This window comes from Ailuropoda melanoleuca, chromosome X (genome assembly GCF_002007445.2).
Source record: "Ailuropoda melanoleuca isolate Jingjing chromosome X, ASM200744v2, whole genome shotgun sequence".
Taxonomy (NCBI): domain Eukaryota; kingdom Metazoa; phylum Chordata; class Mammalia; order Carnivora; family Ursidae; genus Ailuropoda; species Ailuropoda melanoleuca.
The window spans coordinates 13327148-13350944 of record NC_048238.1 but is presented as its reverse complement, the minus strand read 5'-3'; the positions used below and the strand labels follow the sequence as shown (position 1 = coordinate 13350944).

The window sequence follows — 23797 nt, the reverse complement described above, 5'->3', positions numbered from 1 at the left end:
GGGAATCAGGATCCCCTCAAAGTTAGGTCCAGAGCTTTCAAATGATTTTTCTTGTAACTTCACAATGACGTATATGCTTCTATTTCTTCCAACTGGACTTTATTGTACTACTAGTTTCCATTTTTTCCTTTCATTTTTATGAACCAATTGAGTACAAAGGCTCTGTCTTTTTTTTTTTTTTAAAGATTTTATTTATTTATTTGACAGAGAGAGAGACAACCAGCGAGAGAGGGAACACAGGCAAGGGGAGTGGGAGAGGAAGCAGCAGGCTCCCAGATGAGCAGGGAGCCCGATGCGGGGCTCGATCCCAGGACCCTGGGATCATGCCCTGAGCCGAAGGCAGACGCTTAACGACTGAACAGCCCAGGCGCCCCCAAAGGCTCTGTCTTGAAAGACCACCCGCTCAGTGGCATGTTGGAGCGCTCTCGAAGTAGCTTCCTGTCCCCATTATTTCCAATTTTTCTAAAATGCATGTGGTAAATATTCACTGTGATTAACATCATCCCCAGGGAGTTGTGTCTATATGGACAGAATCGCAAAACAGAAGTTCAGTCGTGATAAACGATCACATCGAGTCATCGGAGAATACAACTGATTTGCGCTTTCTTTGGCCAAGTCAGAAGCTTGAGGGAGACACGAGGCATTTGGTCTCTCTTGGTTGAAACACCCTGCCCCACAGCCTTCTGGCGTCTTGGAGAGTCTGACAATCCCGTGCCCGTGGCACTGAGCGCTGCTCCGGATTCTGCTGGAGTTGGACGATGTGTCCCAGCGCTGCTGGCAGGTGTCCTCCCTTGGCTGTGTGCCAGGGCTCTGCGTCACGAGGGCTGGCGCTGAGGGAGTGGTGGCTGGCCCCCTCCCCTTGCTGCAGGGCTATCACCCACTTGGTGCTGGTGCCGTCCTGCTTCTCCACGTGATCCAGGGGGGCCTGTTCTTGAGAGGGGTCTGGTGCCCGATGCCATTCACATCTACCCGACATTGCAGTCACTGGACATCCCACTGATCACCGTGCCCGTTGCCAAATAGGTCGTGCCCAACCTGCTGCTCTGGGCTGCGGCACGCACAGCAACATGGCACGTTTTAGTGACACACGATCGTCAGCCGCGTGCTCCTGGTTAAGAATTGTTGGTATAGCTGTGCTCTCATTGAATCCAGTAGTCCTCGATTCTCGGTGCTCAGCTTGGTTCCAGTTGTTTCTCTGTTAAATAACGAAGCAGTGCACATCTTCGTGGTGAACTCTCTGTCTTTGTTTCTGTTTTCTGGGGTAAATTCTTAGAGGTCGAATTTTTACAGTCAAAGGACAGGCCTCTTTTTAAGGTGGGGTATAAACCAATTTGGCAGGTCCACAGAGGCAGCTGGTGTGGTGGAGAAAGCACGGACCAGGTGTGAGGGGGCCTGGGCTCAAGATCGGACTGTGCTGCCAGCGGGGCGGGGCTTTGGGCAAGTCCTTCAGTTTCATTTCCATTCCTTTGGTTTCATTTTTTTCTTTTGTAAAATGAGCCCCTGTTATGAGTCTGCACAGGAGCGATGGTGTAGACATTGCTCTGCCTCTCAGTACGTAACTGCAGGCAGGCGTGGAAAAGAGGGCCCGTCTGCTGGACTCCATGGTGGGCTTGTATAACAGAGGGCTTCCCTTTATGCAGCACTGATGGCTTACTGGAGAATTGCTTCAGGGTTTCAAAGAAACTATCGCTCTTCTGTACTGTAAGAGAAGAAAATCTAGATGACTATCTGGAATCCAGGTAATTTTTAGGCCTCTGATTTATGGCCAGAGACCAGAGACGTCCTTCATGCATATGCTCTGGTTGTGGTTCCAAAGCTGATTACTTTGATATTAATTTCACTCTTGTATCTTTACAGGGAAACTTTATGGTGATGTTCCTTTTATAGAAGAAAGACACAGACATCGGTATGAGGTATGGTCTACACACTGAATTACTGTGGAATGTAGATGCTTAGCTCGAGGAAGTCCAGTGATTACAGGCAGACCTCTGGAAAAGGTGTCCAGCTCGGTGGTACCCATGAGGCTCAGGGGCACCATGCCAAATTTACCAGAGGAGGTGAATCGGGTTGGGGACACTCTGTCCTTCTTGGCTTTTCAAAGGCAAAATCTTTACATATCTGTACACAGGACACATCAGGGTTCTAGATTACCCTAACTGTTGTCTCCTGGACCAAGATAAGGGCATCATCCTTATCCTTAACCCCTGCCCTTTATTTTGGCGGGTTTGGGGAAAGGGAACTTACATCTTTTGAATCATATGCCTCTCGGGATAGGGGTGCATCTCTGACTATCACATAATGGATTCTTCATTTGGGAACCTCTTCAGAAGTCTACATTGAGCATGAGGCTTAGTGTCACATGATTAATAAGAGTCATCGTTGAGATTGTCACATGAGAAGCATAGGTTCCTCAAAATGCAGACTGTCTATATCAGGATTATTGAATTATCAATGATGATGCTTTTGGTTAGGAAGAATCAAAATCCCTGCTCACTATTCACTCAAACCAGCCTCAACAATAAGGAAATCTGTTATATCAGATAATAGGTAGTTCAAAGGCTGGGTAGGCTCCAGGCATGGTATGATCAGGGCTTCTACTATTTCTGGGATTCTCCTGGCCTTACCTTTTTCTGTGTGTTTGCCTCACCCTTAGGCTGGTCTCCCCCCTAGTTGCGAGACGGTTACCAGCAGCAGCTGAGGCAACATGCATCTCTCTTAGACATGGAAGTTTTTCTTCAGTCTGATTGGATCAGTATAGATTACCTGCCCACCTGCGATGAACTACTAATCACCGCAAGGGCAAAGCTAAACCAGGGTTAAACCTGGGTTCTTGCATCATTCATCAGCCAACAGGGATAGGTTCATCATGTTTGGCTTAGACTAGTCAGGGCCAACTTCTAGAATGGGGGAGATGGAGTTCCATGGGTCCTGTGGGGGTGACGTAGATGCCGGCAAAAGTCCAGGGTTCTGTTTGGAGGGAGGACCAATGCAAATCAATGTTGGGTAGGCTACCAGCAGTGTCACTACAATTAGAGGACAATTTGCTGAGTATAGGCCATTTTTGGTCCTCTTTCCATTGGGAACTGGCCATCCATTCCTTCATACTTACTTTGTATCTGATATGTACTGGAGATGGAAGGGGAAAACACACACAGTCTCTCTCCTGTCAGGGAGCTTACATTCTAATGGATAGGACAAAAAATAAGATAACAGATAAAATAAGTACAGATGAAATCAGATATCAAACAAGGTACTTCTATCTAGAATATATAAAGAATTCTTACAACTGAATATTAAATAATGGCAAAGATTCTGAAAAGACATCTCTCCAAAAAAGATATACAAATGGCCAATAAGCAAATGAAAAGCTGTTCAACATCATTTGTCTTCAGGGAAATGCAAATCAAAACCACAAAGTGGGGGAGCCTGGGTAGCTCAGTCGTTAAGCGTCTGCCTTCGGCTCAGGGCGTGATCCCGGAGTTCCGGGATCGAGTCCCACATCGGGCTCCTCCGCTGGGAGCCTGCTTCTTCCTCTCCCACTCCCCTGCTGTGTTCCCTCTCTCGCTGGCTGTCTCTCTGTCACATAAATAAATAAAATCTTTAAAAACGAAACAAAACAAAACAAAAAACAAAACCACAAAGTGATACCACCTCATACCCACTAGAATGGCTGCAAACAAAAGACAGGTAATAGGGGCACCTGGGTGGCTCAGTTAAGTGTCTGCCTTCGGCTCAGGTCATGATCCCAGGGTTCTGGGATGGAGCCCCACGTTGGACTCCCTGCTCAGTGGGGAGTCTGCTTCTCCCTCTGCCTGCTGCTCTCCCTGCTTGTGCTCTCTCTCTCTCTGTTAAATAAATAAAATCTTAAAAAAAAAAGACACATAATAACAAGTGTTGGTGAGGACACACTGTTGGTAGGAATGTAAAATGGTGTGGCCACTTTGGAAAAACATCTGGCTGTTCCTCAAAAAGTTAAACACAGAGTTATCATATGACCCGATAATTCCATCCTTACATATATAACCTAAGAGAAATGAAAAGTGCACGCACACAACAAATTGTATACAAATGGTCAAAGCAAGCGTTATCCATAATATGTAAAAAAAAAAAAAAAAAAAAAGAAAAAAANAAAAGTAGAAACACCCTAAATGTCCATCAACTGAGGAATGGGTAAATGAAATATGATCTATCCATATGATGGAATTATTTGATAATAAAAGGAAATGAAATATTGATACATGCTACTATAGACACGAACCTAAAACACAGGATGCTTAGTGAAAGAAGCCAGTCACAAAAGACTACACACTGTATGGATCCATTAACATGAAATGCCCAGAACAGACAAATCTAAAGAGATAGAATGTAGATTAGTGGTTGCCTAGGGCTGGTGGGGAGGTGATGAGGGCATTAGGGGATGATAGTTAGAGGGGGTAGGGCCTATTCTTGGATTGATTGTGGTGATGGCTGAAATCCTCTGTGAGTTGTACACTTTTAGTGGGTCAATTGTATGGTATGTGAATTATAGTTCAATAAAGCTGTTAAAAAAAGGGAAAAATAATTACAAATTTGAGAACTGGCCTAATGTTAAAAAATAAAATAAAAACGTATGGAGTTAAGATTGAGGAGGACAGATGGAACCCCACTTTGATTTTAGATGAGTTAGTGCTTTCTGTGAAGAAGAGGCTGGGAAGTTCGGGAAAGGACAGATGCGATGAATGAGGGAAGAGGCTGTGCACCAGGCCGTCGAGTTGTCGTCTATAACCAATATTCTAGCAGAAAGATTGCTTCAAGCTTCTAATCCTTAGAGCTTTTATGTAACTATATGGGAAGAATGCATTGGGCTTAGTCACAAGGGAAATAAGATAGTTTCAATCCTCAAGCAGATTTGTGATTTGGGGAGAAACAGTTAATTACACATAACTCAAGGGAAGAAGCAAATATGGTGATGGCTATAAATAGCTAATCTCAAGGTTCCAAGTCGGAATATCTGTGTCACAGTCCTACTTTTTGAATCTCATCTTTGAGCAACAGAAGGTGGGCCTCTCAGGTTTAGGGGCTGTGATTAGACTTTTTCTCAGGTTCATCATGAGTTTAAAAATAGGCTTTGGAGGTGGGGTATAGAAATTAACTACTAGTTAAGAGCATCACTGAAATGGAAAACCCACCCATCTGATGGAGGACATTTTCATAAGTTGCTGTCTGTATGGCTCTGCTGCCCGGAGGCGCTTAATTTCTTGTTTTTCCAGGTGAACCCAAGCCTGATCAGTCAGTTGGAGAAGAATGACTTACGTTTTGTAGGTCAGGATGTTGATGGAGAGAGGATGGAAATCATTGAACTGGCAAGTAAGTGGGCTCTTTGGTTTTGAAAGTTTTCATGGTAACCTAATGTCTTTTTGTTGTTATGTATAAAGATATAATTTGTCGTTATATGTGAAGCCATAACTTGAGACTCGTTTGCTCTCCTTCTTTTCCTCTCTTGAAATAAACATGCAACTAAATAGAAATAATATGACTAAATATAAAGTACATGAGAAAAACAGACCACTTATAATCCTAATCATTTGGGGCCCACTAGTCTGAATCTACCAGAAAATGGTACACTGTTCCCAGTCTAACAGTTCTACTAGTAGTATGCTTCCTCGCCGTCCCTGCCCCCTTTCTGGGGCTTCTCCTGTTGCTAGCCTCTAGGTTAATTGCTCCGGGAAAGGCAGGTGGCCCACTGTTGAATAGCATTCTGCTTTCTCCCTCTTTTGAAGAAGAATGGCCCAGTGCCCTCCTCATTACTTGTGACTGGTTTTGACGTCTATTGTGTGTGGGGCCTGGCCCCTCATTCTACCTGGAGTCTGCCTTTCCATCCCACTATGCTCCCTGGTCAAGTGTGGTCCAGTCGTTCAACTTTAGAACACTAGTCCCTGCACCCGCAGAAGTTCTTAGTGAGACCAAACACGCCACAAAGGGATAGGAACTTCTGTCCAGGAAGACTGCTGAAGAAGTTGTTTGCGTGTGGGGGCTGGGACACCCTCAAGAGCCCAGGCACAAACCATACACCATTATTGATGAGACTGAGGACACTATTCTCATTCAGAACTGCAAATACAGAGTAAGGCATGCTTACTACTGATCCCAGCTCTTTCTCTAACATTACTTACTACCTGGCCCTTTACAGAAGTGTTTGCCAACCCTGATGTAGACCCACACATTGAACTGACTTGAACTAACGTGTTCAGGTGCCTGCTTGACCTGGTTGTCTATCTGGATGTTCTCCTAGCACTTCCAGCTCAACGTATTTAAAACGAAGTTTACATGCTTTCCAAACTAGTTGTTCCTCCTGACTATTTCTGCGAAGTCATCCTCAATCTCCTTGTTCAGGGCTTCTTGCGCTCGCCACCGTTGGCGCTGGGGGGGATCGGTCTCTGTGGTGGGGGCGGGCCTGTGCAGTGTATGCTTGGCAGCATCCTGACTTTACCTACCAGATGCCAGTAGCATTGTCCCCACCTCCGAAAGTTGCAACACCACAAACCATCTCCAGACATTGCCAAATGTCCCTGAGGGGCACATTCCCTGGGTGGGAACCACTGTCCTAGACCATCAGGCTTAAAATTGGACTTACTAGTTGTTCTTCCCCTTTATACGCCCAGCTTGTAATCAGTTGTCAAGTCCTGTAGATTCTGTCTCTAGAAAGATCGAGTTGGGATTGCATTCCCGTCCCTCTCACCTTCATCCCCAGAGCGTGGTGACTCTGACCCAGAGTCCTCCTAAAGCTCCTTCCTGCCTCCAGGCTCTCCCCTCTGCAGCACCTCCTATCGAGGACAGGGCTGAGTGTGCGGTGCATGTGACCCGAATTCGGTGGATAAACCACACTCATTTATCAAATGCTTCTTTTGTACAGGATACTGTAAAAATGGTAACATGATTTCCTAGAAGCTACCTTCTCAACCTATCTTCTTTAGGCCACAGCTATTCTGGACTTACTCTTCCGAATTTCCTACTTCTTTTACCGTCTTGGTCCACATCACCATTCTCTACTTCAAATGCCTTTTCTCTGTCCTTTCCTTTTCTGTCTTGAATCCGTTCAGGTACTTCAGGAGTCCTGAGCAGGGAGCAGAATTGAAGTTGGCGAGGGCTACTCTGAATGCAGGGACATGTTACCTGGACCCTCAAAGAAGGAAAGCAGTGGACACTGGTTGCACACTCACTAGATGCTTCTCCCTAGACCCCTTGCTAGGGACTCTGCGTGCCTTATGTAACTTACAAGACAGGCGATGTCATTCCCACTTTACAGAGATGTCCAGCTCATCACAGGTGGGGCTGGAGCCAAACCAGGTCCTGCCACCACCTTGGTAGATGTCACTGTTCCTCTTGTTTGCACTGGACATGCCAGCTAAGATTATCAGTCCGTGCCTGGAGTTTTCAATTAGAACCTGAGGATGTATTTCCTGTAGTCTTTCTGGTGGAAATGCCCATCATTTAGAATTTTTATAGTGTGGATCACTGGTCGGGGTTGAAGTCTCTTAAATCTTTCTGGCGTGTGAGAGGGCAGAGAATTTCTTAAGCAGATTACTGTTTGTTTACTTCATTCAAGTACTTACTTTCTTTTAAGTCTCCTGGCTGTCATTATTGTGAGCAAATACTTAGATGCCTCTTTTATCGCAGGGATTTAGATTCCCATTGACACTTGCAAATTTCATGTGTGTTGGAAAGGAAATGAGAGACGCTGTAAAATCTTGCCATTTTTTTTAAAAAGCCAATTGCAAGGAAATTCGTTTTATTAAAGAAAATTCCCCAGAAGATTCTGATCTCAGCTACCCCTTAGGAACATTTCCGTGAATCTCTACGTTTCCTAAAGGAGTTCTAAAAGGAACAACAAAGTTTGAGATTAATATAATGTCGGAATGTGATTGAAAGCAATTAAGAGCATTATTTAAAAGATACTTTATCTGACTGATAGAACACCATCAAAATAAAAACTTTTTCATTTCTTTCCTCATATTGGCATAGGGGATTTTCTTGGAGAAAGTGATTCAGAACAGTGGGCCACTCATTCAAATATTTTGCCCCTGGCCATGACACGATTCATTGGGTAGCTTCTGTCTGCAGTTGTACAAAAGCACAATTACTGTCTCTGTCTTTCAAAGACATCCCTAGATGCTGTGCTGTAGGATTCATTGCATCTTAAATTTAAAGCTACATTGCTTCATTTCTTTTCTAAGAGCGGATGATTTCTTTTCTTCTTTTCTTGAGGGGACACATTGACGGGAGAAGGTGGCATTCTTCTCACCAAGCTTTCATACCTGAGTGTCCCTCTCATTCAAGGAGGCTTCTTGATAGATGTGATGTACAGGATTTCTACACTGGATTTTTCTGGACTCAGAGCTGTCCAGTGAAACTTGCTGCAATGATGGATTATTCTGCCCTGTTCAATATGGTAGCCACTGGCCATGTGTGGCTATTGAACACTTGATATGTGCTCAATTTAGTTGAATGAATTTAAATAGCCACATGTGGCTAAGAGCTACCATTTTGTATAACAAAGCTTTCAATGATAACCTTACAAGAGTGGACATTTCTGTTCAGTCATCATTTCCTTACTATTGTAGTAGGAGCTTTGGTCTCCAGTGGTAAGTGATGGGGATTTGTGATTTTGAATTCCATACTAGATTTTTAGATCATTTGATAAAGCATCTTATTGAAAGCTTTAAGTTGTATTTACTCCCCCCTGTAAAACTTATAGTCTGTGATCTTCGGTTTGATATACATAGCAATTAAAATGATTTTTATTTTATTTTTTTTTAATTTTTTTATTTTTTATTTTTTTAAAGATTTTATTTATTTATTCGACAGAGATAGAGACAGCCAGCGAGAGAGGGAACACAAGCAGGGGGAGTGGGAGAGGAAGAAGCAGGCTCATAGCAGAAGAGCCTGATGTGGGGCTCGATCCCATAACGCCGGGATCACGCCCTGAGCCGAAGGCAGACGCTTAACCGCTGTGCCACCCAGGCGCCCCAAAATGATTTTTAAAGAAGGAAATACAGCGCCAACTGTGCTCTGTACTATAGTAATTATGGGATTAGACAGTTGCCTGATTTCTAATCAGAAGTTGCTTCTAATCTGGGGGGGAAAAGAACATAGTTTTTGAGAGTTCTGATTGGGGGAAGGAATTTGCACTCCTGTAAAAATTTCTACCCAGTTTTGGAAATGTTGCGCATTAAATGTTTTCCAATTCAAAAGGGGATTTGTGTGTTTAAAAGTAGCTGGGTAAAGCTACTTTTCTGTTCCTATTCCATGTAGGAGAACTTGAATTGCTCCTGTAGGAGCTTTTTGCAACCCTCAATTTTAAAATTGCTTAATTTCCCTCCTGATAATGTAAAATAACATAGGCTCCTGGAAAAGTTTCACACAGTAGGAATAAGTATATGGAAGAAAATAAAAGCATCTGGACCTCTTACCACCTGGAACCATAACCACCATTAACATGTTGAAAGGCCATCCCTTTATCACTCTGAGACTCTCCCTTACAAGCGATAATTTGGCAGAGGCCGAAATAGGGGTGCCAGTAGAGTTTCGTGGTGCCACCTCTGATTAATATCCAACCTAAAGCTTTTCCCTTGGGAACAGAAACGACCTTGTAGGAAATGGCCAGAGGCCAGCTAAGAGACAGAATGCCCTATGGCTAGCCTCTAGTGTGAGGGATACCTTGGGAATGGAGCCAACATACGTCTAGGAAGGGCCTTCGAAAAGCAGGCAGCCTTTGGGCAAAACAAAATGCATCTTGCCATTCAAAAATGTTGCTTAATTTTGCTCCCTCTAACATCTTGCACAGATAAAAGGCCAGATCGCTTATTAAGCAAGATGTGTTTTGCCGTTTGAAATTCTGCCGTGAAGATGATTCGTGAGAGTAGCTGTCAGTGATGGTAACAGGTTAATTGTCTCACCATTTGATGTGTTTTCTTATTCAAAGATAAGACCTTTAAAGCAGCTCTCGTGTTTGTCTGGTTCAGTCACATCATGATTATTTTCATTTCAGATCACCCCTATTTTGTTGGTGTCCAATTCCATCCTGAGTTTTCTTCTAGGCCGATGAAGCCTTCCCCTCCGTACCTGGGCCTATTACTTGCTGCAACCGGGAGCCTGCATGCCTACTTGCAACAGGGATGCAAGCTGTCTTCGAGGTAACCAGCTCACTGCTCTCAGTACCAACCCAAGCTGCGCTTATATCAACGTTTTAGGGTTCTCGTGAAATTTAGTATCATTACAGGACTTTTTAAAAGTGAAGAGTAATTTTTTTCTTTCTTAACGATCCTGATTTGTTTTCTCCGAATGAAAATGATCTCTTCAGGGGCGCCTGGGTGGCACAGTGGTTAAGTGTCTGCCTTCGGCTCAGGGCGTGATCCCGGCGTTATGGGATTGAGCCCCACATCAGGCTCTTCCACTATGAGGCCTGCTTCTTCCTCTCCCACTCCCCCCTGCTTCTGTTCCCTCTCTCGCTGGCTGTCTCTCTGTCGAATAAATAAATAAAATCTTAAAAAAAAAAAAAAGAAAATGATCTCTTCACATCTATGGCAGTAACATGTCAGCTTTCTGAGTCATGCTGATGCTGGCTATATTTTAGAAGTTTCTGTCATTTTGATAAGTGTAAAATGGGATTTGCTTTTGTTGACTCTGTGATTAATAAATATTTTATATGTTTATTTACTTTTTTAGGACTAGCCTGTTCATAGCCTCTGCTCTATTTTTCCTTTTGCTATTGTATCCTTTTTCTTACTGATTAGTAAGCTCTTTATATAGAAAGGACATTAATAATCCTTTGTTGGGTTGCAAATAATTTTTCAAAGTGGGTTTGTCTTTTAAGTTGTTAATGATAGTTCCCATTTTCCCTATTTATTTATTTCCCTATTTATTTTTATTTATTTATTTTTTTAAAGATTTTATTTATTTATTTGACAGAGAGAGACAGCCAGGGAGAGAGGGAACACAAGCAGGGGGAGTGGGAGAGGAAGAAGCAGCCTTCCAGTGGAGGAGCCTGATGTGGGGCTCGATCCCGGAGCACCGGGATCATGCCCTGAGCTGAAGGCAGACACTTAACGACTGAACCACGCAGGCGCCCCTTCCCTATAGAGTTTTAAAGAAGTACTTTATATAGTCTTTATATAGTCTTTATTTATAGTTGTTTTTTTTTTTAAGATTTTATTTTTCAGGGGCGCCTGGGTGGCACAGCGGTTAAGCATCTGCCTTTGGCTCAGGGCGTGATCCCGGCGTTGTGGGATCGAGCCCCACATCAGGCTCCTCCGCTATGAGCCTGCTTCTTCCTCTCCCACTCCCCCTGCTTGTGTTCCCTCTCTCACTAGCTGTCTCTATCTCTGTCGAATAAATAAATAAAATCTTTAAAAAAAAAAAAAGATTTTATTTTTCAGTAATCTCTATACCTAATCTGGGGCTCAAACTCACAACCCTGAGGTCAAGAGTTGCACTCGCCACCGGTTGAGCCAGCCAGGTGCCCCTATTTATGTATTTTTAAAGTTTATGTGGTCAGATCTTTAACTTTTATGGATTCTGCCTTTAGTATCATGCCTAAAATCTTTCTTTCCCTATCAAAAATATTATATAAAAAATAGCCCATTTGTTTTCCATTAGCACTCTTATGGTTTCAGTTTTATAGTTTAAACCTGTAACCTACATGTACTTGATAATTGGCGTGGTGTGTAAGGTAGGATCTGCACCCCCCCCCACCTCCATGGTTAGTAAGTTGAGTAGTTCAGATTTGTTGTAAGGATTTCTGTTTTGTTCCACTGATGGTTTCCTCTCTTATTTCTGAACCCTTACCACTCTTTTCATTATCATAGTATTGCTGTAAATCAAGCCCTTATCTACCCTACATCCATTATTATTTAACTTTTTAAAAAATATATTTTGCTATTCTTCCAGATGAATTATACAACGATTTTTTAAATTATGTTCAAATCCCTCCTAAGGGATTTTTTTAAAAGTATTTTTTTTTAAAGATTTTATTTATTTATTTGACAGAGATAGAGACAGACAGTGAGAGAGGGAACACAAGCAGGGGGAGTGGGAGAGGAAGAAGCAGGCTCATAGCAGAGGAGCCTGATGCGGGGGCTCGATCCCATAACGCCAGGATCACGCCCTGAGCCGAGGGCAGACACTTAATGACTGAGCCACCCAGGCGCACCTTTAAAAATATTTTTATTTATTTATTTTTGCAAGAAAGAGAGGGAGGGAGAACAAGTGGGGATCAGGGGGTGGAGGGGCAGAGAGAGAAGCAGGCTCCCTCATGAGCAGGGAGCCGGACATGGGATTCGTTCCCAGGACCCTGGGATCATGACCTGAGCTGAAGGCAGACGCTTAACCGACTGAGCCACCCAGGCACACTCCCTTGGGGATTTTCATTCAAATTTCTTTACATTTAAATATTAGTTTGGGGAAAATTTATATCTTTACTTCTTTTCATGCAAGAATATTGGATGCAATAACTTTAAAAGTAGACAAAACTAGCCAGAATCACAGAGGGGTTAGGAAGGGTTATTAGCCCAGTGATCGGATACGTCATTTAGAAGATTACCTTTGCGGACCCTCATCCTAGCAAATAACCCTCGTGATGTTGCAGTCGAGAGCTGCCAGGATCGGTGTGTGGTGTGTGTGTGTGTGCTTGTGTTACACAAGCCTGCTTATTTGGGACATTACTTGCTAGGAGAAGCTCACAGCTGTCTCTCATTTCTTGTACCCATGTTTTCAAATGAGAACAGCTCTACATATTTCCATGTCGGGTGTCTTACTGAATGAATGATGACTTCTTGCACCCTTGAACCAGTGCACTGGTTTTCCTGTGCCCTGCGGAGCCGCAGTCTGGGCTGCGATGAGAAGCAGGCCACGGGGGCCGCAGGCTCTCCCCTGCTTTGGCGGAGCAGCTGCACTGTACCAGGCCCACATGGCGTGGTTCTGCACGAGGTTGCATGTGAAGAGAGCCTCCCGTGTTCTGACACTGCACGGCTTACGCAGCAGATTGCAAATGCCAGTGTGGTCCCACGTCGCACGTGTGCTGTGACCCTTTTCAGCCACTTTATAGTCTCCATTGTTTCAGGTGCTCCCATGTAAGAGGAGGGTGACAGTGGAGGAAGTTAGATGGCTAGGAGAAATAATTCACGCCAAACTGTCTGGCTGTTTGTAAGCAACGGCTAAGCACGAGTGTTCTCTAATTTGTGTGGACAGCCCACCTGTGCGTTAGATGGCCCGCTGCTTCCCTGGGCTGGGGGTGGGGGGTGCGGGAATGGTGGTTTCTGGGTAAAGCTTGCCAGCAGTTTCGGAGGAAAATGGTTGCTTGCTAGCGACTCTGGAGCAAGACTCGGTATGTCTCGAGGAGAAGGCAAGACTTCTTAATATAATTCTGATGCTAGTATTGGAATTACAGCCAACTAGCAGGCTTCGGTGGTAGTCAGAGAATTCCCGTATCAGCCATAAACCGGTGCATTTCCTAAGGGCAGCCGGCACCTTATTTATCTTGATCTCCCTGGCTCCCTAGTGCACGGGGTTGGTTAGTACCCACAAAAGTAATAACTATAGGTAGCAGCGGAGGATGGATATAGTCTAGTCTAATTTTGATACCTTGCGGGGGGTTTTCCAATTAAGATCGGTGACCATGAGTTAACACAGTGACAGACACCCAGATTCCAGAGGAACCTCGCACTTCAACTCCTCTCTGCCCGGCTCCGTGGCGTTAGGGAATGATGAAAAGCAAACGACTGCTTTGATGGCCAGGCTCTAATGTGAGCCGAGTTGGTACTGTATTTCTGTCAAACAACCATAAACAAATGTAACAAGGAATATGAACACCAGCATAATGACTTCCTTTCCCAGAAATTGGCTGACGGTATGTAATTATATAGCACATGTGCAGCTGACATCTTTAAAGCCCAGACTATAAAAATCTTTGGCTTTGAGCGAGTACACCTGAACTATAACCTCTGCGTTCTGCCCTGTGGAGGACAGTTATCTTTTAGTGCCTGGGAGGTTGCGGTGAGAATATTGCTTGGGGATCTAGAGCTGGTGAGCTGAATTCGTGGCTACTCTGCTTTCTGTAGAGTGGCAGCAGTTATGAGGACCAATTCAACCTGGTTTTTGACTTGTAGTGTTCTGTTCAAGAGACATACCAGTTTTAGGATAGTATTTTTTAGGTTTTTATAAGCTTCTCAAAAGTACATGCAAAATCAAACTGAAAGGCTTTGTTTTGGGTATCCCCCCAGGACGACCCACACATTTGATGATTCACTAGAAGGAAATCAGAATATGGTTGTACTCATGGTTAAAACTCACTTCGGTGACAGAGGAAGCATACATAGCTGGCTCAGTAAGAGAAACAGTTGTAAGTGGGGTGTGGAGAAACCTATTTGCAGGTTTCCTATGCCCCCTCCCTTCCATGAGAGGTCACACAGAGCTCACCTTCCCTTTGGCAGTGAACATGCAGCAACATACGTGTGATGTTTGTGCCCCGAGGAGCCCATTTGAGACCCGGAGTTTAGGGTTTCTACTGGGGCTGGTTACATAGGCATTCTCTACCTAGCAACCACTCAAATTCCAGACTCTCAGAAGGAAAGCAAGCATTCACCATAAATCACATCAGCCTACACCCAGTGAAATGACCTTATCAGTTAGTAACGGAGAACACATTCTGAAAGCCAAGTTCTGGAGTCGTCCCCCCCTGCCCCCCCACCGCCGCCGCCCTGCAAGCAAGCCCTTCTAATGATAGTAGCCTCACGCCTGCTGTGTTAACTCCTTTTTTGCACAAGTCTAATAAGCCAGTTTTAGAAAAAACAAATCCAATGGGAAATTATTGTAAATCCCTGCTGAGATCTCTCCTCTGTTGTCTAAACATAATCTGTCCTGTGTACAAAAGGTGACCACACATTTGACTGGTTTTGCTGGCATATCATGTAATAGGACCAGACTGTTTCATGTATATGAAGACAATTTTAGGGGCCTTATACTAAATAGACTATACAAAGGTGCTTGTAATTGGGAGTTCTTTAGTATCTAGAAAGAAAGCATATCATCTCTGTTCCGAATTGCATTTTTAAGCAACTGGAAATAGAAGAGGGATCGAAGTCTAAAGTGGTTCAGAGGTTATTTTCCAGCATGTGGATCTCTGGGGCTGCCCTTCAGGGGTCTTAGGCTCACTCACTACATACCAAGTTGAGAAACCGCTTCCAATTTGAATGATGCTGCCATTTATCACGCCCGTGTGTCAGGTCAGAGTAAAACTCTCATGCTTACACAGGGTTCGTTCCATGTTGGAAAGCAAGAACTTAGATGGAGCGCAGTCAGCAGTTCACAGACACGCAGCTCTTGGAGGTAACATGCCCTTAAAGTATAAAACCAGAATCTTAAGACATTTGAGCAGCATTGTATTCTAGGTTTTGGGATCCTGGATTCCATGCCTCCACCCAACATATCCTACCTTTTGTGCAGAGAAATCGTCGTCTTTGGCAAAACAGGAAGTGGTCTGGTACAGAAACAACAGGAGGGAAATTACTCAGTGAGTCCCTATATTTGCTTGACTTTTTCAGACCAAACTCAAAAGTTGAAACTACTGTATAATCAAAGGGCCCTTAAAGGAAGTTCACGGCCAGAGCCAGGTCTTTCCATTTCCTGATACCTTGTGCTCCTAGGATCTGACTGCATTTGCTCCTTCATGCTTATCTTTCTCTCTCCATTTGAACCTGTGAATCCTGGCAGGTCGGGGAGAAAGCACCCATTTGCATTCACCATTGTCTCTAGTCTCTCTTCCGTGACTCTCTTCTGGGTTTCCTTCTAAGTGACACACTGGCTTCCAGCTTGGGAAGATTTTGTTTTCTATTGACTTCTAGATGTAGCATGACAGAAAATTTTGAAAATAGAAAAAAAGGACCCATAAACCCACCAGCCTAACACACTGTGCTCATTTTTGAATGTTTCCTTCCAATCTTTATATCCATATAGGACTTATTTCATGTTTATAATCACTGTTCTGTGACCTCGCTCTTCTCTGCATCTGTTTCTTTATAAAAGGGGCATGGTAATGGTACCCCTTTGACATGGTACCCACTTAATGAAGATTAAGTTTCATAGTAAATGTAAAGCACTTAGCACAGTGTCTGTCTATGGTGAGAGATTACATGGAAATTATTATTATTTTTTATAGTAAGCTCTACACATAACGTGAGGCCTGAACTCACAACCCCGAGATCAAGGGTCACACACTGTACCGACTAAGCCAGCTAGGTGCCCCTAAATGGGAATTATTATTATTAATTTTACTTTAGTTCTGGTCTTCTTCATTTCCTGCCTACCACAAAGCTTCCTACCTGGGCTCTATGCCTCCAGCTTTCCTCTTCTCAATCCATGTTCCTACATTATTTTGGAGTTTAAAACTCTCAGTGGCTTCCCTTGACTTGGAGAATAAAATGCACGCAAATCTGTAGGGAACAGCTTGTAGTCCCTTGATCTCCCTAGAAGCTTTTAATGCCTTTGCCTCAGCTCACACCACTTTCGTGGCCCTTGGTGTACATTCCTGAACTGCTTCGTGAGAGGTGAATGCCAATCTGTATCCTGTTAGGATGCTGCTTCCTGACAGTGGGCATGGGAGGTGGGCGTGGCCTCTCTATTGATTGTGGAGCGTGCGTTTCTCCCTCTAAGGCATACTTATCCCCCCTTGAGTACCTCTTTCTCTTTGACTAAGAGGATAAGATACTCTTTTCCCGCTGCATGAATCCGCTGTGCATTTTCCAGCACTATTTTAAACTTGGAGTCACCTTGCCTATATATTTTTTTTTTAACCTGTGGGCCGCATGGTTGATGTTGCCTTTGCCAAGGGCCATTCAATATATGGTGTCTAGGGGCCGAGGGCTGGCCACCCCAAGATGGGCCAGTTTGGCATAAAGATTATTTCAAGTTTGAAGGGGTTTAGGACAGGTGTCCTCAAAGTAGGCCACTTTGGCACGTGAACTGTTTTGAGCTGAAGGCAATCAAGACCCTGCGGGCTCAAGAGAAACTTTTGTCCCTCCAATTTTCTTCTGTTAATCTGTCTCACGTCACTTTGATTCTTAGTCCAGCTAGGAATACCTTAAAGGGGACAGGAAATTCTTGCTCCCTGACAGGTGCAAATAGCTTGTTTCTTTGGGGACAGTGTGAACGAGTAGAGCAGGTATTATGGATTTGATTTCTGGGTTTGCTACTTACTGGGTAAGTAAAAATACTGCTTTTTCCCCTTTGTTACATTTCAAGCAGAAGCGAACTGGAAAAAAAAAAGATTCTTTTTTGACAGTTTTTAAAACACCTTTTAAAACAGCACCGCCCCCTCCGCCCCCATTGTTTGTCACCAACTCTATACCTTGAGACTTTTTTTGGTAAAGTGCTGCTAATAAATCACATTTGAGTACACCTTCCCTTAGGGATTAAATGTTGATTAAAAGGTGCTCTTTATTGATGGTGGTTCACTGCAGTGCTGATGATATGGTGCCAGCCAGGAATGGAGTTAATAGTGATAGAGACTACTGTGCTTTTAATGCCCTGCTGGGGTCATATTCTACCATTTACTATTCACTGCAAAACTCATCAAAGCATACTAAGTTTTTATTCCATTGCTCTTACATTTTATGGCTTCCAGGGGCTCTTTGAAAAGGAAGTAAGTATAGCAGTAACAATGCTTTGGAGAAAACTATGTGCACGGCAACCTGTTTTAAAACATGCTTTTTCCACATGAAACGGATTTTGATATGAAGTATTGTGGGAACTCGTGCATGCTGGGAACCCTAAGTCGGCCATCAAAATTTTTTTAAATTCCAACCACCTCTTTCTGTTAATGGAGAAGAAGTGGTTTAATGGCTGCACCTGGGGTGACGTAAAAAGTGATATATGAGGCATTACTGTATCTTGTCCTAGGGCCTTGGAATATACGTTTTCTTATATTGGGAATTTACTAGGAACCAGGAATCTCTGACAAACAGAGGACTATGACAAACCTTTTGTTTGTCAAAGAACCACACCTCGATTGTTGCAGTCAAATCTCCTAAGTCAAGCTAGTGTTGTAAGGGTAGAAATTCCCATGAGTCACTGCTGGTGATTTTGATTTTGTCTTGTAAAAAATAATATAGGGGGCATCTGGCAGGCTCAGTCCGTAGAGCATGTGACTCTTGACCTTGGGGTTGTGGGTTCAGGCCCCACATTGGCTTGGAGCCTACTTAAAAAAAAAATATATATATATGTATTAAACCTTTCTTTACAAGAGTGCTTCCATTATTTGGGGGGCACATGCATGCATGAGAGATATTTGCCACAATTTTAATTAAGTGTAGATAGCCAGACCTTAAAAAAATTTTTTTTAAGGAGTGACAAGGAGAACCATTGCATGGTGATTATGGTTTGTTGTTGCTGTTTCTTTTTTTTTTTTTTTTAAAGATTTCATTTATTTGACAGAGAGAGAGAGACAGCCAGCGAGAAAGGAAACACAAGCAGGGGGAGTGGGAGAGGAAGAAGCAGGCTCCCAGAGGAGGAGCCCGATGCGGGGCTCGATCCCAGGAGTCCGGGTTCACGCCCTGAGCTGAAGGCAGACGCTTAAGGACTGAGCCACCCAGGCGCCCCATGTTGTTGCTGTTTTTAATCATTATTCACATTATTCATTTGTTCTAAAATCAGTGCTGTCCAATAGAACTTTCTGCAATGATGGAAATGTTCTATAATCTGCACTGCCCAGTATGACAGTCACCAGCCCCACATGACAATTTGTTGGGCTGTTAGTTGAGCTTGAGGGAGGAGAGATAAAGCAGATGCTGGCCACACCTTCGGAGTCACCCCTGACGGTCAACAGCCACACCTTCAGAGCTACCTGAAGGGCTAACAGAACAGGAAAGGCCTAGCCACGGAGCTGGCTCAGAAGCCTCAAGGGGACTTCCAAGAGCTGAGCATGAGCGTAAAAGGCACAACTTGTGCTTAAGGTCACAGTGAAAGCTCCTTAGAAACTCATAAATATACAATACATAAATAAATACAATTATAACGGAATGCATCATGAGTAAGTGCATGCGCAGAAGCCAAAATGTGATATAACCACCAGCTGTCAATCAAACATATCCGTCAAAGCCAAATTGAATGCAGAAAACAGGCTTAAAAGGCTGCAGCCAGAGCTTCTTGGGGCCATTGCCACTTTTGCTGTAGCAGTGACCCACTTTCGCTCTTGAAAGTGTACTCTACTTACCTACTTAATGAGCTCTATCTCCCCATTCTGGTCTCGGGTTCCCAATTCTTTGGTGCATTGGGGGCAAGAACTGAGCGAGCTGGTAACATATTGAGCACTTGAACTGCAGCTTACTTAATAGGTGTGAGTGAGACATGGAATTTTCAATTCCATTCGGTTTTAATTGATTCAAGCGTAGATAGCGTCAGGCGGCTTGTGGCTGCCATACCGAGCAGCGCAGGTTTAAAACGTCCCCTCCTCAAGCAGATCAAGATGCACAAAAATGGGGCTGTATTCTGTGGCGTTTCATGAGGCTTAACATGTAAGACCTTAATATCTAATAATTTTCCCTACTGAGAAATGTGTGTGTGCGCGCGCCCACGTGTGTGTGTGTGTGTGTGTGTGTGTGTATACAGAGAAGATTATTTAAAAAGATGGGTTAGTCTTAAGATAGAGCTGAGATGTCGCGAATTAAGTGAAAATAGAGCCAGACAAGTATATCTCATGCCTTCTTTAAGTTTGTTCTGTGTGAAACTAAAACGAACCCCTAAGTCAGATGCAGCACAGAGTAGCGCTCACATTTTATTGAACGTGCAGGAGCCGCTGCTGTTCTGTGTGTGGTGATGAGCCGCATTTTATTTCTAGCACTTGTTTTTTGCTGGCACGTGGATGCCCTAAAATCAGCACGTTGAGCAGCAATGCCTATTTTAATGATTCTGTCCTTGAGTGCCGTGGTTTATTTCATTGTCCTACTTCTGGCCCCTGGTACCTAGGAAAGAACATCAGTGAACCCGCTCATTTGCCTTAGAAACGAGTGACCTCAAGCCAAGTCTCCCTATGCCGTTTTTTTTTTTTTAAGATTTTTTTTTTTAAAGATTTTATTTATTTATTCGACAGAGATAGAGACAGCCAGCGAGAGAGGGAACACAAGCAGGGGGAGTGGGAGAGGAAGAAGCAGGCTCACAGCAGAGGAGCCCGATGTGGGACTCGATCCCATAACGCCGGGATCACGCCCTGAGCCGAAGGCAGACGCCTAACCGCCGTGCCACCCAGGCGCCCCAAGATTTTATTTATTTATTTGATAGAGAGAGAGACAGCCAGCGAGAGAGGGAACACAAGCAGGGGGAGTGGGGGAGGAAGAAGCTGGCTCCCAGCAGAGGAGCCTGATGTGGGGCTCGATCCCAGAATGCTGGGATCATGGCCTGAGCCAGAGGCAGACACTTAACTACTGTGCCACCCAGGCGCCCCCCGCCCCATGCAGTTTTGATGTGTTGTCAGAGTTTGGGGCAGCCAGCCATCAGAGAGAAAGGAGAGCAGAAACAGAAAGGTCTGCACGTTGCGGCACAGCTTAGACTTGAGCTTGTGGCCTGGGTCGGTACGATGGGGATGCTGGCCCCACCTCGCATGAGCTGTGTGCTGGGTGAATCACCTGAACACCTTAACCTTCATTTCTTCCCCCAGAGGAAGTTGAGTGCAACTTCCAATTCCCTTTTTGTCCCACAGAACCAGGAAGGATTCGACATTTGTGTAATGAGAGTGCATGGATAAGGAAGAACATATCACCTTTTGGGGGCAATTTAAAAAATATATATATTCTTTAGTTATTCCTGTGTTTTCTTTATTGGAAACCCTTTTGTAACAGAAGTGATTTTCCTGCTCTAAAATCTAAGTAGGAGGTATCTTCTACTCGATTGTTTTGAGGATCTGTTGATTTTATATGTTTATGTAATATATCTTGTCTTTTCTGCCCATTCTTAATCCTCTTCTATCTCCTCTCCATTCTCGAGCCCTGCCCCCACCTCCTTTCCAGTATTTTATTGAAAAGTCAGGGAGGAGAGTGAGGTTGTCTTTTACATTTTTGTTGACGTATTTATTGATACTCGCTCAATAGAGTAAATCTTTGCTTCCTAACCTGTCAGCAGAGGGTTTCTTCTGTTGTTCCCTTTCCTCCTTTAAAAAAAAGAAAAAAAAGTGGATTTTCACATGTTATGGAATTCGCACTTCTATTTGCTAAAAGTCACCCTAAAGTTGGTCAAGGCTAGGAATGGGTCAGGCATAAAACACTTACTTCCTGGCAATGTCATCTCCATAGATCAGTAGAACTCCTGTGGAGTTGATCTACTTGCTGATTTATTTGGAACCAGCAAGAGGAACCCTAACCTGAGCCCATGGCTCAAAGCAAAACTCCAGTTGCAGGGCTATGTCATGGAGAAGGTGTACTTCTGAGGGAGCCCAACATGGCAGCATCTATGTCGCTCATTGGTCCTATTTTGAATACTACATGTGACTCGAGGTAGTCGGAGCATCCCATAAAGTTTCTAATATGAAAATAGCATAATTGTGCAAATTATTTCTCAAACCCTTGGGTGTATGAGAATGTTCGTTGGAAGGGAAAACTTTCATGCTGCTGGTGTATATTAGTGGTCTTCAGGAGATTATAAATTTAATCTCAATTGAATGCTTTTATAAATTTTCTGAATAAGTTACTTCCAATTTAGGATGAAAACAGATGATCAGCTCCTTTGACAAAAGATCATCTTGTGTGGTTGGACTAACCTCTTTCCGCAGTGACTAGAAAGTGGCAGTAAAACATCCCTTAGCATTTTCTCTGAGTGGAGATTAATTATGGAACATGTCTGGAATTGTAAATAGAATAGTTGTCCAGGGTTTTTTACACCTTGCTAAATTGGTTCCTCTTTTGGTCAAGTGATAGATACAGCGACGCCAGTGATGACAGTTTTTCAGAGCCAAGAATAGCCGAGTTGGAAATAAGCTGAAACTAATACAGGACTTGGAATAATCAGGACTGCCTGAGAAGGTAAGATGGAAGCCTCAAGTATTCTCCGTTTGTCTTACAGACAAGCTGTTGTCCTGCTGGAGAAGGGAGCGTTATAGGACTTGCCTTGCAGGATTTTACGCTCGTGGGATGCTCCTATTTGCCTAGCCTAGGGAGCATCCCCCGGCATAGTTAGGACAGACCTGACAGCTGATCGTGCTTTTGAGAAACTGGAATGCATCAGACAAAGCTCGCAGTTAGCATGGGGAAAATGGAATGCCCCTGAGGCCAGGAATAAATATGTAAGTACACCTCTAAATGTGTATCTGGAGGCTGGAGTGGTTAGAGTTGTCATAGTCAGCAAACTTGTTCTGTAAAGGGCCAGATAGTAAACATTTTAGGATTTGTGGGCCATGCAGTCTCTGTTGCAACTACTCTACTTTGCCGTTATAGGGGGAAAGCAGGCGTAGACAGTCCATAAATGAATGGGCATGGCTGTATCCCAATAAAACTGTATTTACAAAAGCAGTTTGCTGACCCCTGGTTTAGGTCATTCATGGAAAAGCAGATTTCCTTGGATTCGTATAAGATAAAATGGTGTTTTATTTCTTTGTAGGGAGATGCCAGAGACAGGCTCGGCTTCTGAAGGCAGCTTATTTTCCCCACGGCTCTTTTAGGCTTTATGAGGGAGGATAGCAGCCTGGATAACTTTATTAAATTCAAACTCAGAGGCTGATACTGCCTGGGATAATTCTAGTGTTATGGCAGGCCTTGAAGTGGATGAGCAGCTCTCTTTTCACAGGACAGCAGTTTCTGGAAAATGTGTGAAGAGTTAATTGCTGGAGTATGAGCTCTCTTCATATCACTTAGAGGTAGGATATTCATGCTCACCAGGAAAAGCATATCTCTCTCTATTTCGGTTTGCCTCAAACATGGAGACCTTTAGGAGCAAACCAAAATGGTGCAAACACTAGCTGGAGGTACTTGAAAGACTTACATTATTCAGTTTCCGATGTTGCTAATACTTAATATTCTTCTTTTTTTTTTAAGGCTCTCAAGTAACTGAAGGCGGGATGAAGAACCATCTGAGGAAATCACCACACTCTTAAAGAATCACTCTATTTTCCACTAAACATGGATGTAAAGCCTCGAAGGGGATCTAATAATTGATCAACCAGAACCAAAGGGCTACTTTTTTTTTCAGTCCGGAGATGGCCTTTGGTTCTCACAAATTTCTGTAGCTGATTAAACTTTTCCCGGCAACCTCATGGGGGAGAAAGTGTGTTTGTGTTTTGTCCGCCGTATGGTGATGTCCCAGCAGTGGGCAAGGATCCGGGTGACTGAACCTTCACTGGGCTGTGTGACAGGGGTGGCAGGGCACATGTGACAGTGAATTTTGAGTCAAAAAGGACTCGTTCTGTGACCTGGAGCTCAACCACAGATTTCTGTGCGGCCAAAGCTTCTTTCACTTTGTCACCCTGTTTATTTTTAGTTAAAATAAAATTAAACAAGTCCAAGACTGGGGGTGGCAGTAACTGGGGGTGGCCTGCTCACCGCAGGCGGGCAGAATGTAAGGGGGCATAAAAATATATATATACATATTCATTGAGGCGGAATTCACATAACATAGGATTAACCATTTTATTTTTTATTTTATTTTATTTTCTTAGAATTAACCTTTTTATTTTTTATTTTTATTTTTATTTTTTTTAAAGATTTTATTTATTTATTTGACAGAGAGACAGCCAGCGAGAGAGGGAACACAAGCAGGGGGAGTGGGAGAGGGAGAAGCAGGCTCCCAG

General features: G+C 43.7%; 1 protein-coding gene across 3 annotated transcripts in view; it reads left to right on the top strand.

The window, feature by feature from the left end:
* The window catches only part of CTPS2 (CTP synthase 2), a 97413-nt gene extending 74150 nt beyond the window's left edge, over positions 1-23263 (top strand). For 2 of the 3 annotated variants that reach the window (XM_011226114.3, XM_019800614.2), the window contains 5 exons: positions 1858-1913; positions 5250-5346; positions 10028-10172; positions 21927-22037; positions 23046-23263. In XM_011226114.3, coding sequence (XP_011224416.1) covers positions 1858-1913; positions 5250-5346; positions 10028-10172; positions 21927-21996 — 368 coding nt within the window. In that variant the 3' untranslated portion in view covers positions 21997-22037; positions 23046-23263. Of the gene's footprint in view, positions 1-1857; positions 1914-5249; positions 5347-10027; positions 10173-21926; positions 22038-22077; positions 22298-23045 lie in introns of all 3 variants that reach the window. The other variant, XR_004622355.1, reaches the window with a different exon arrangement.
* The last annotated feature ends 534 nt before the right edge of the window (positions 23264-23797 follow it).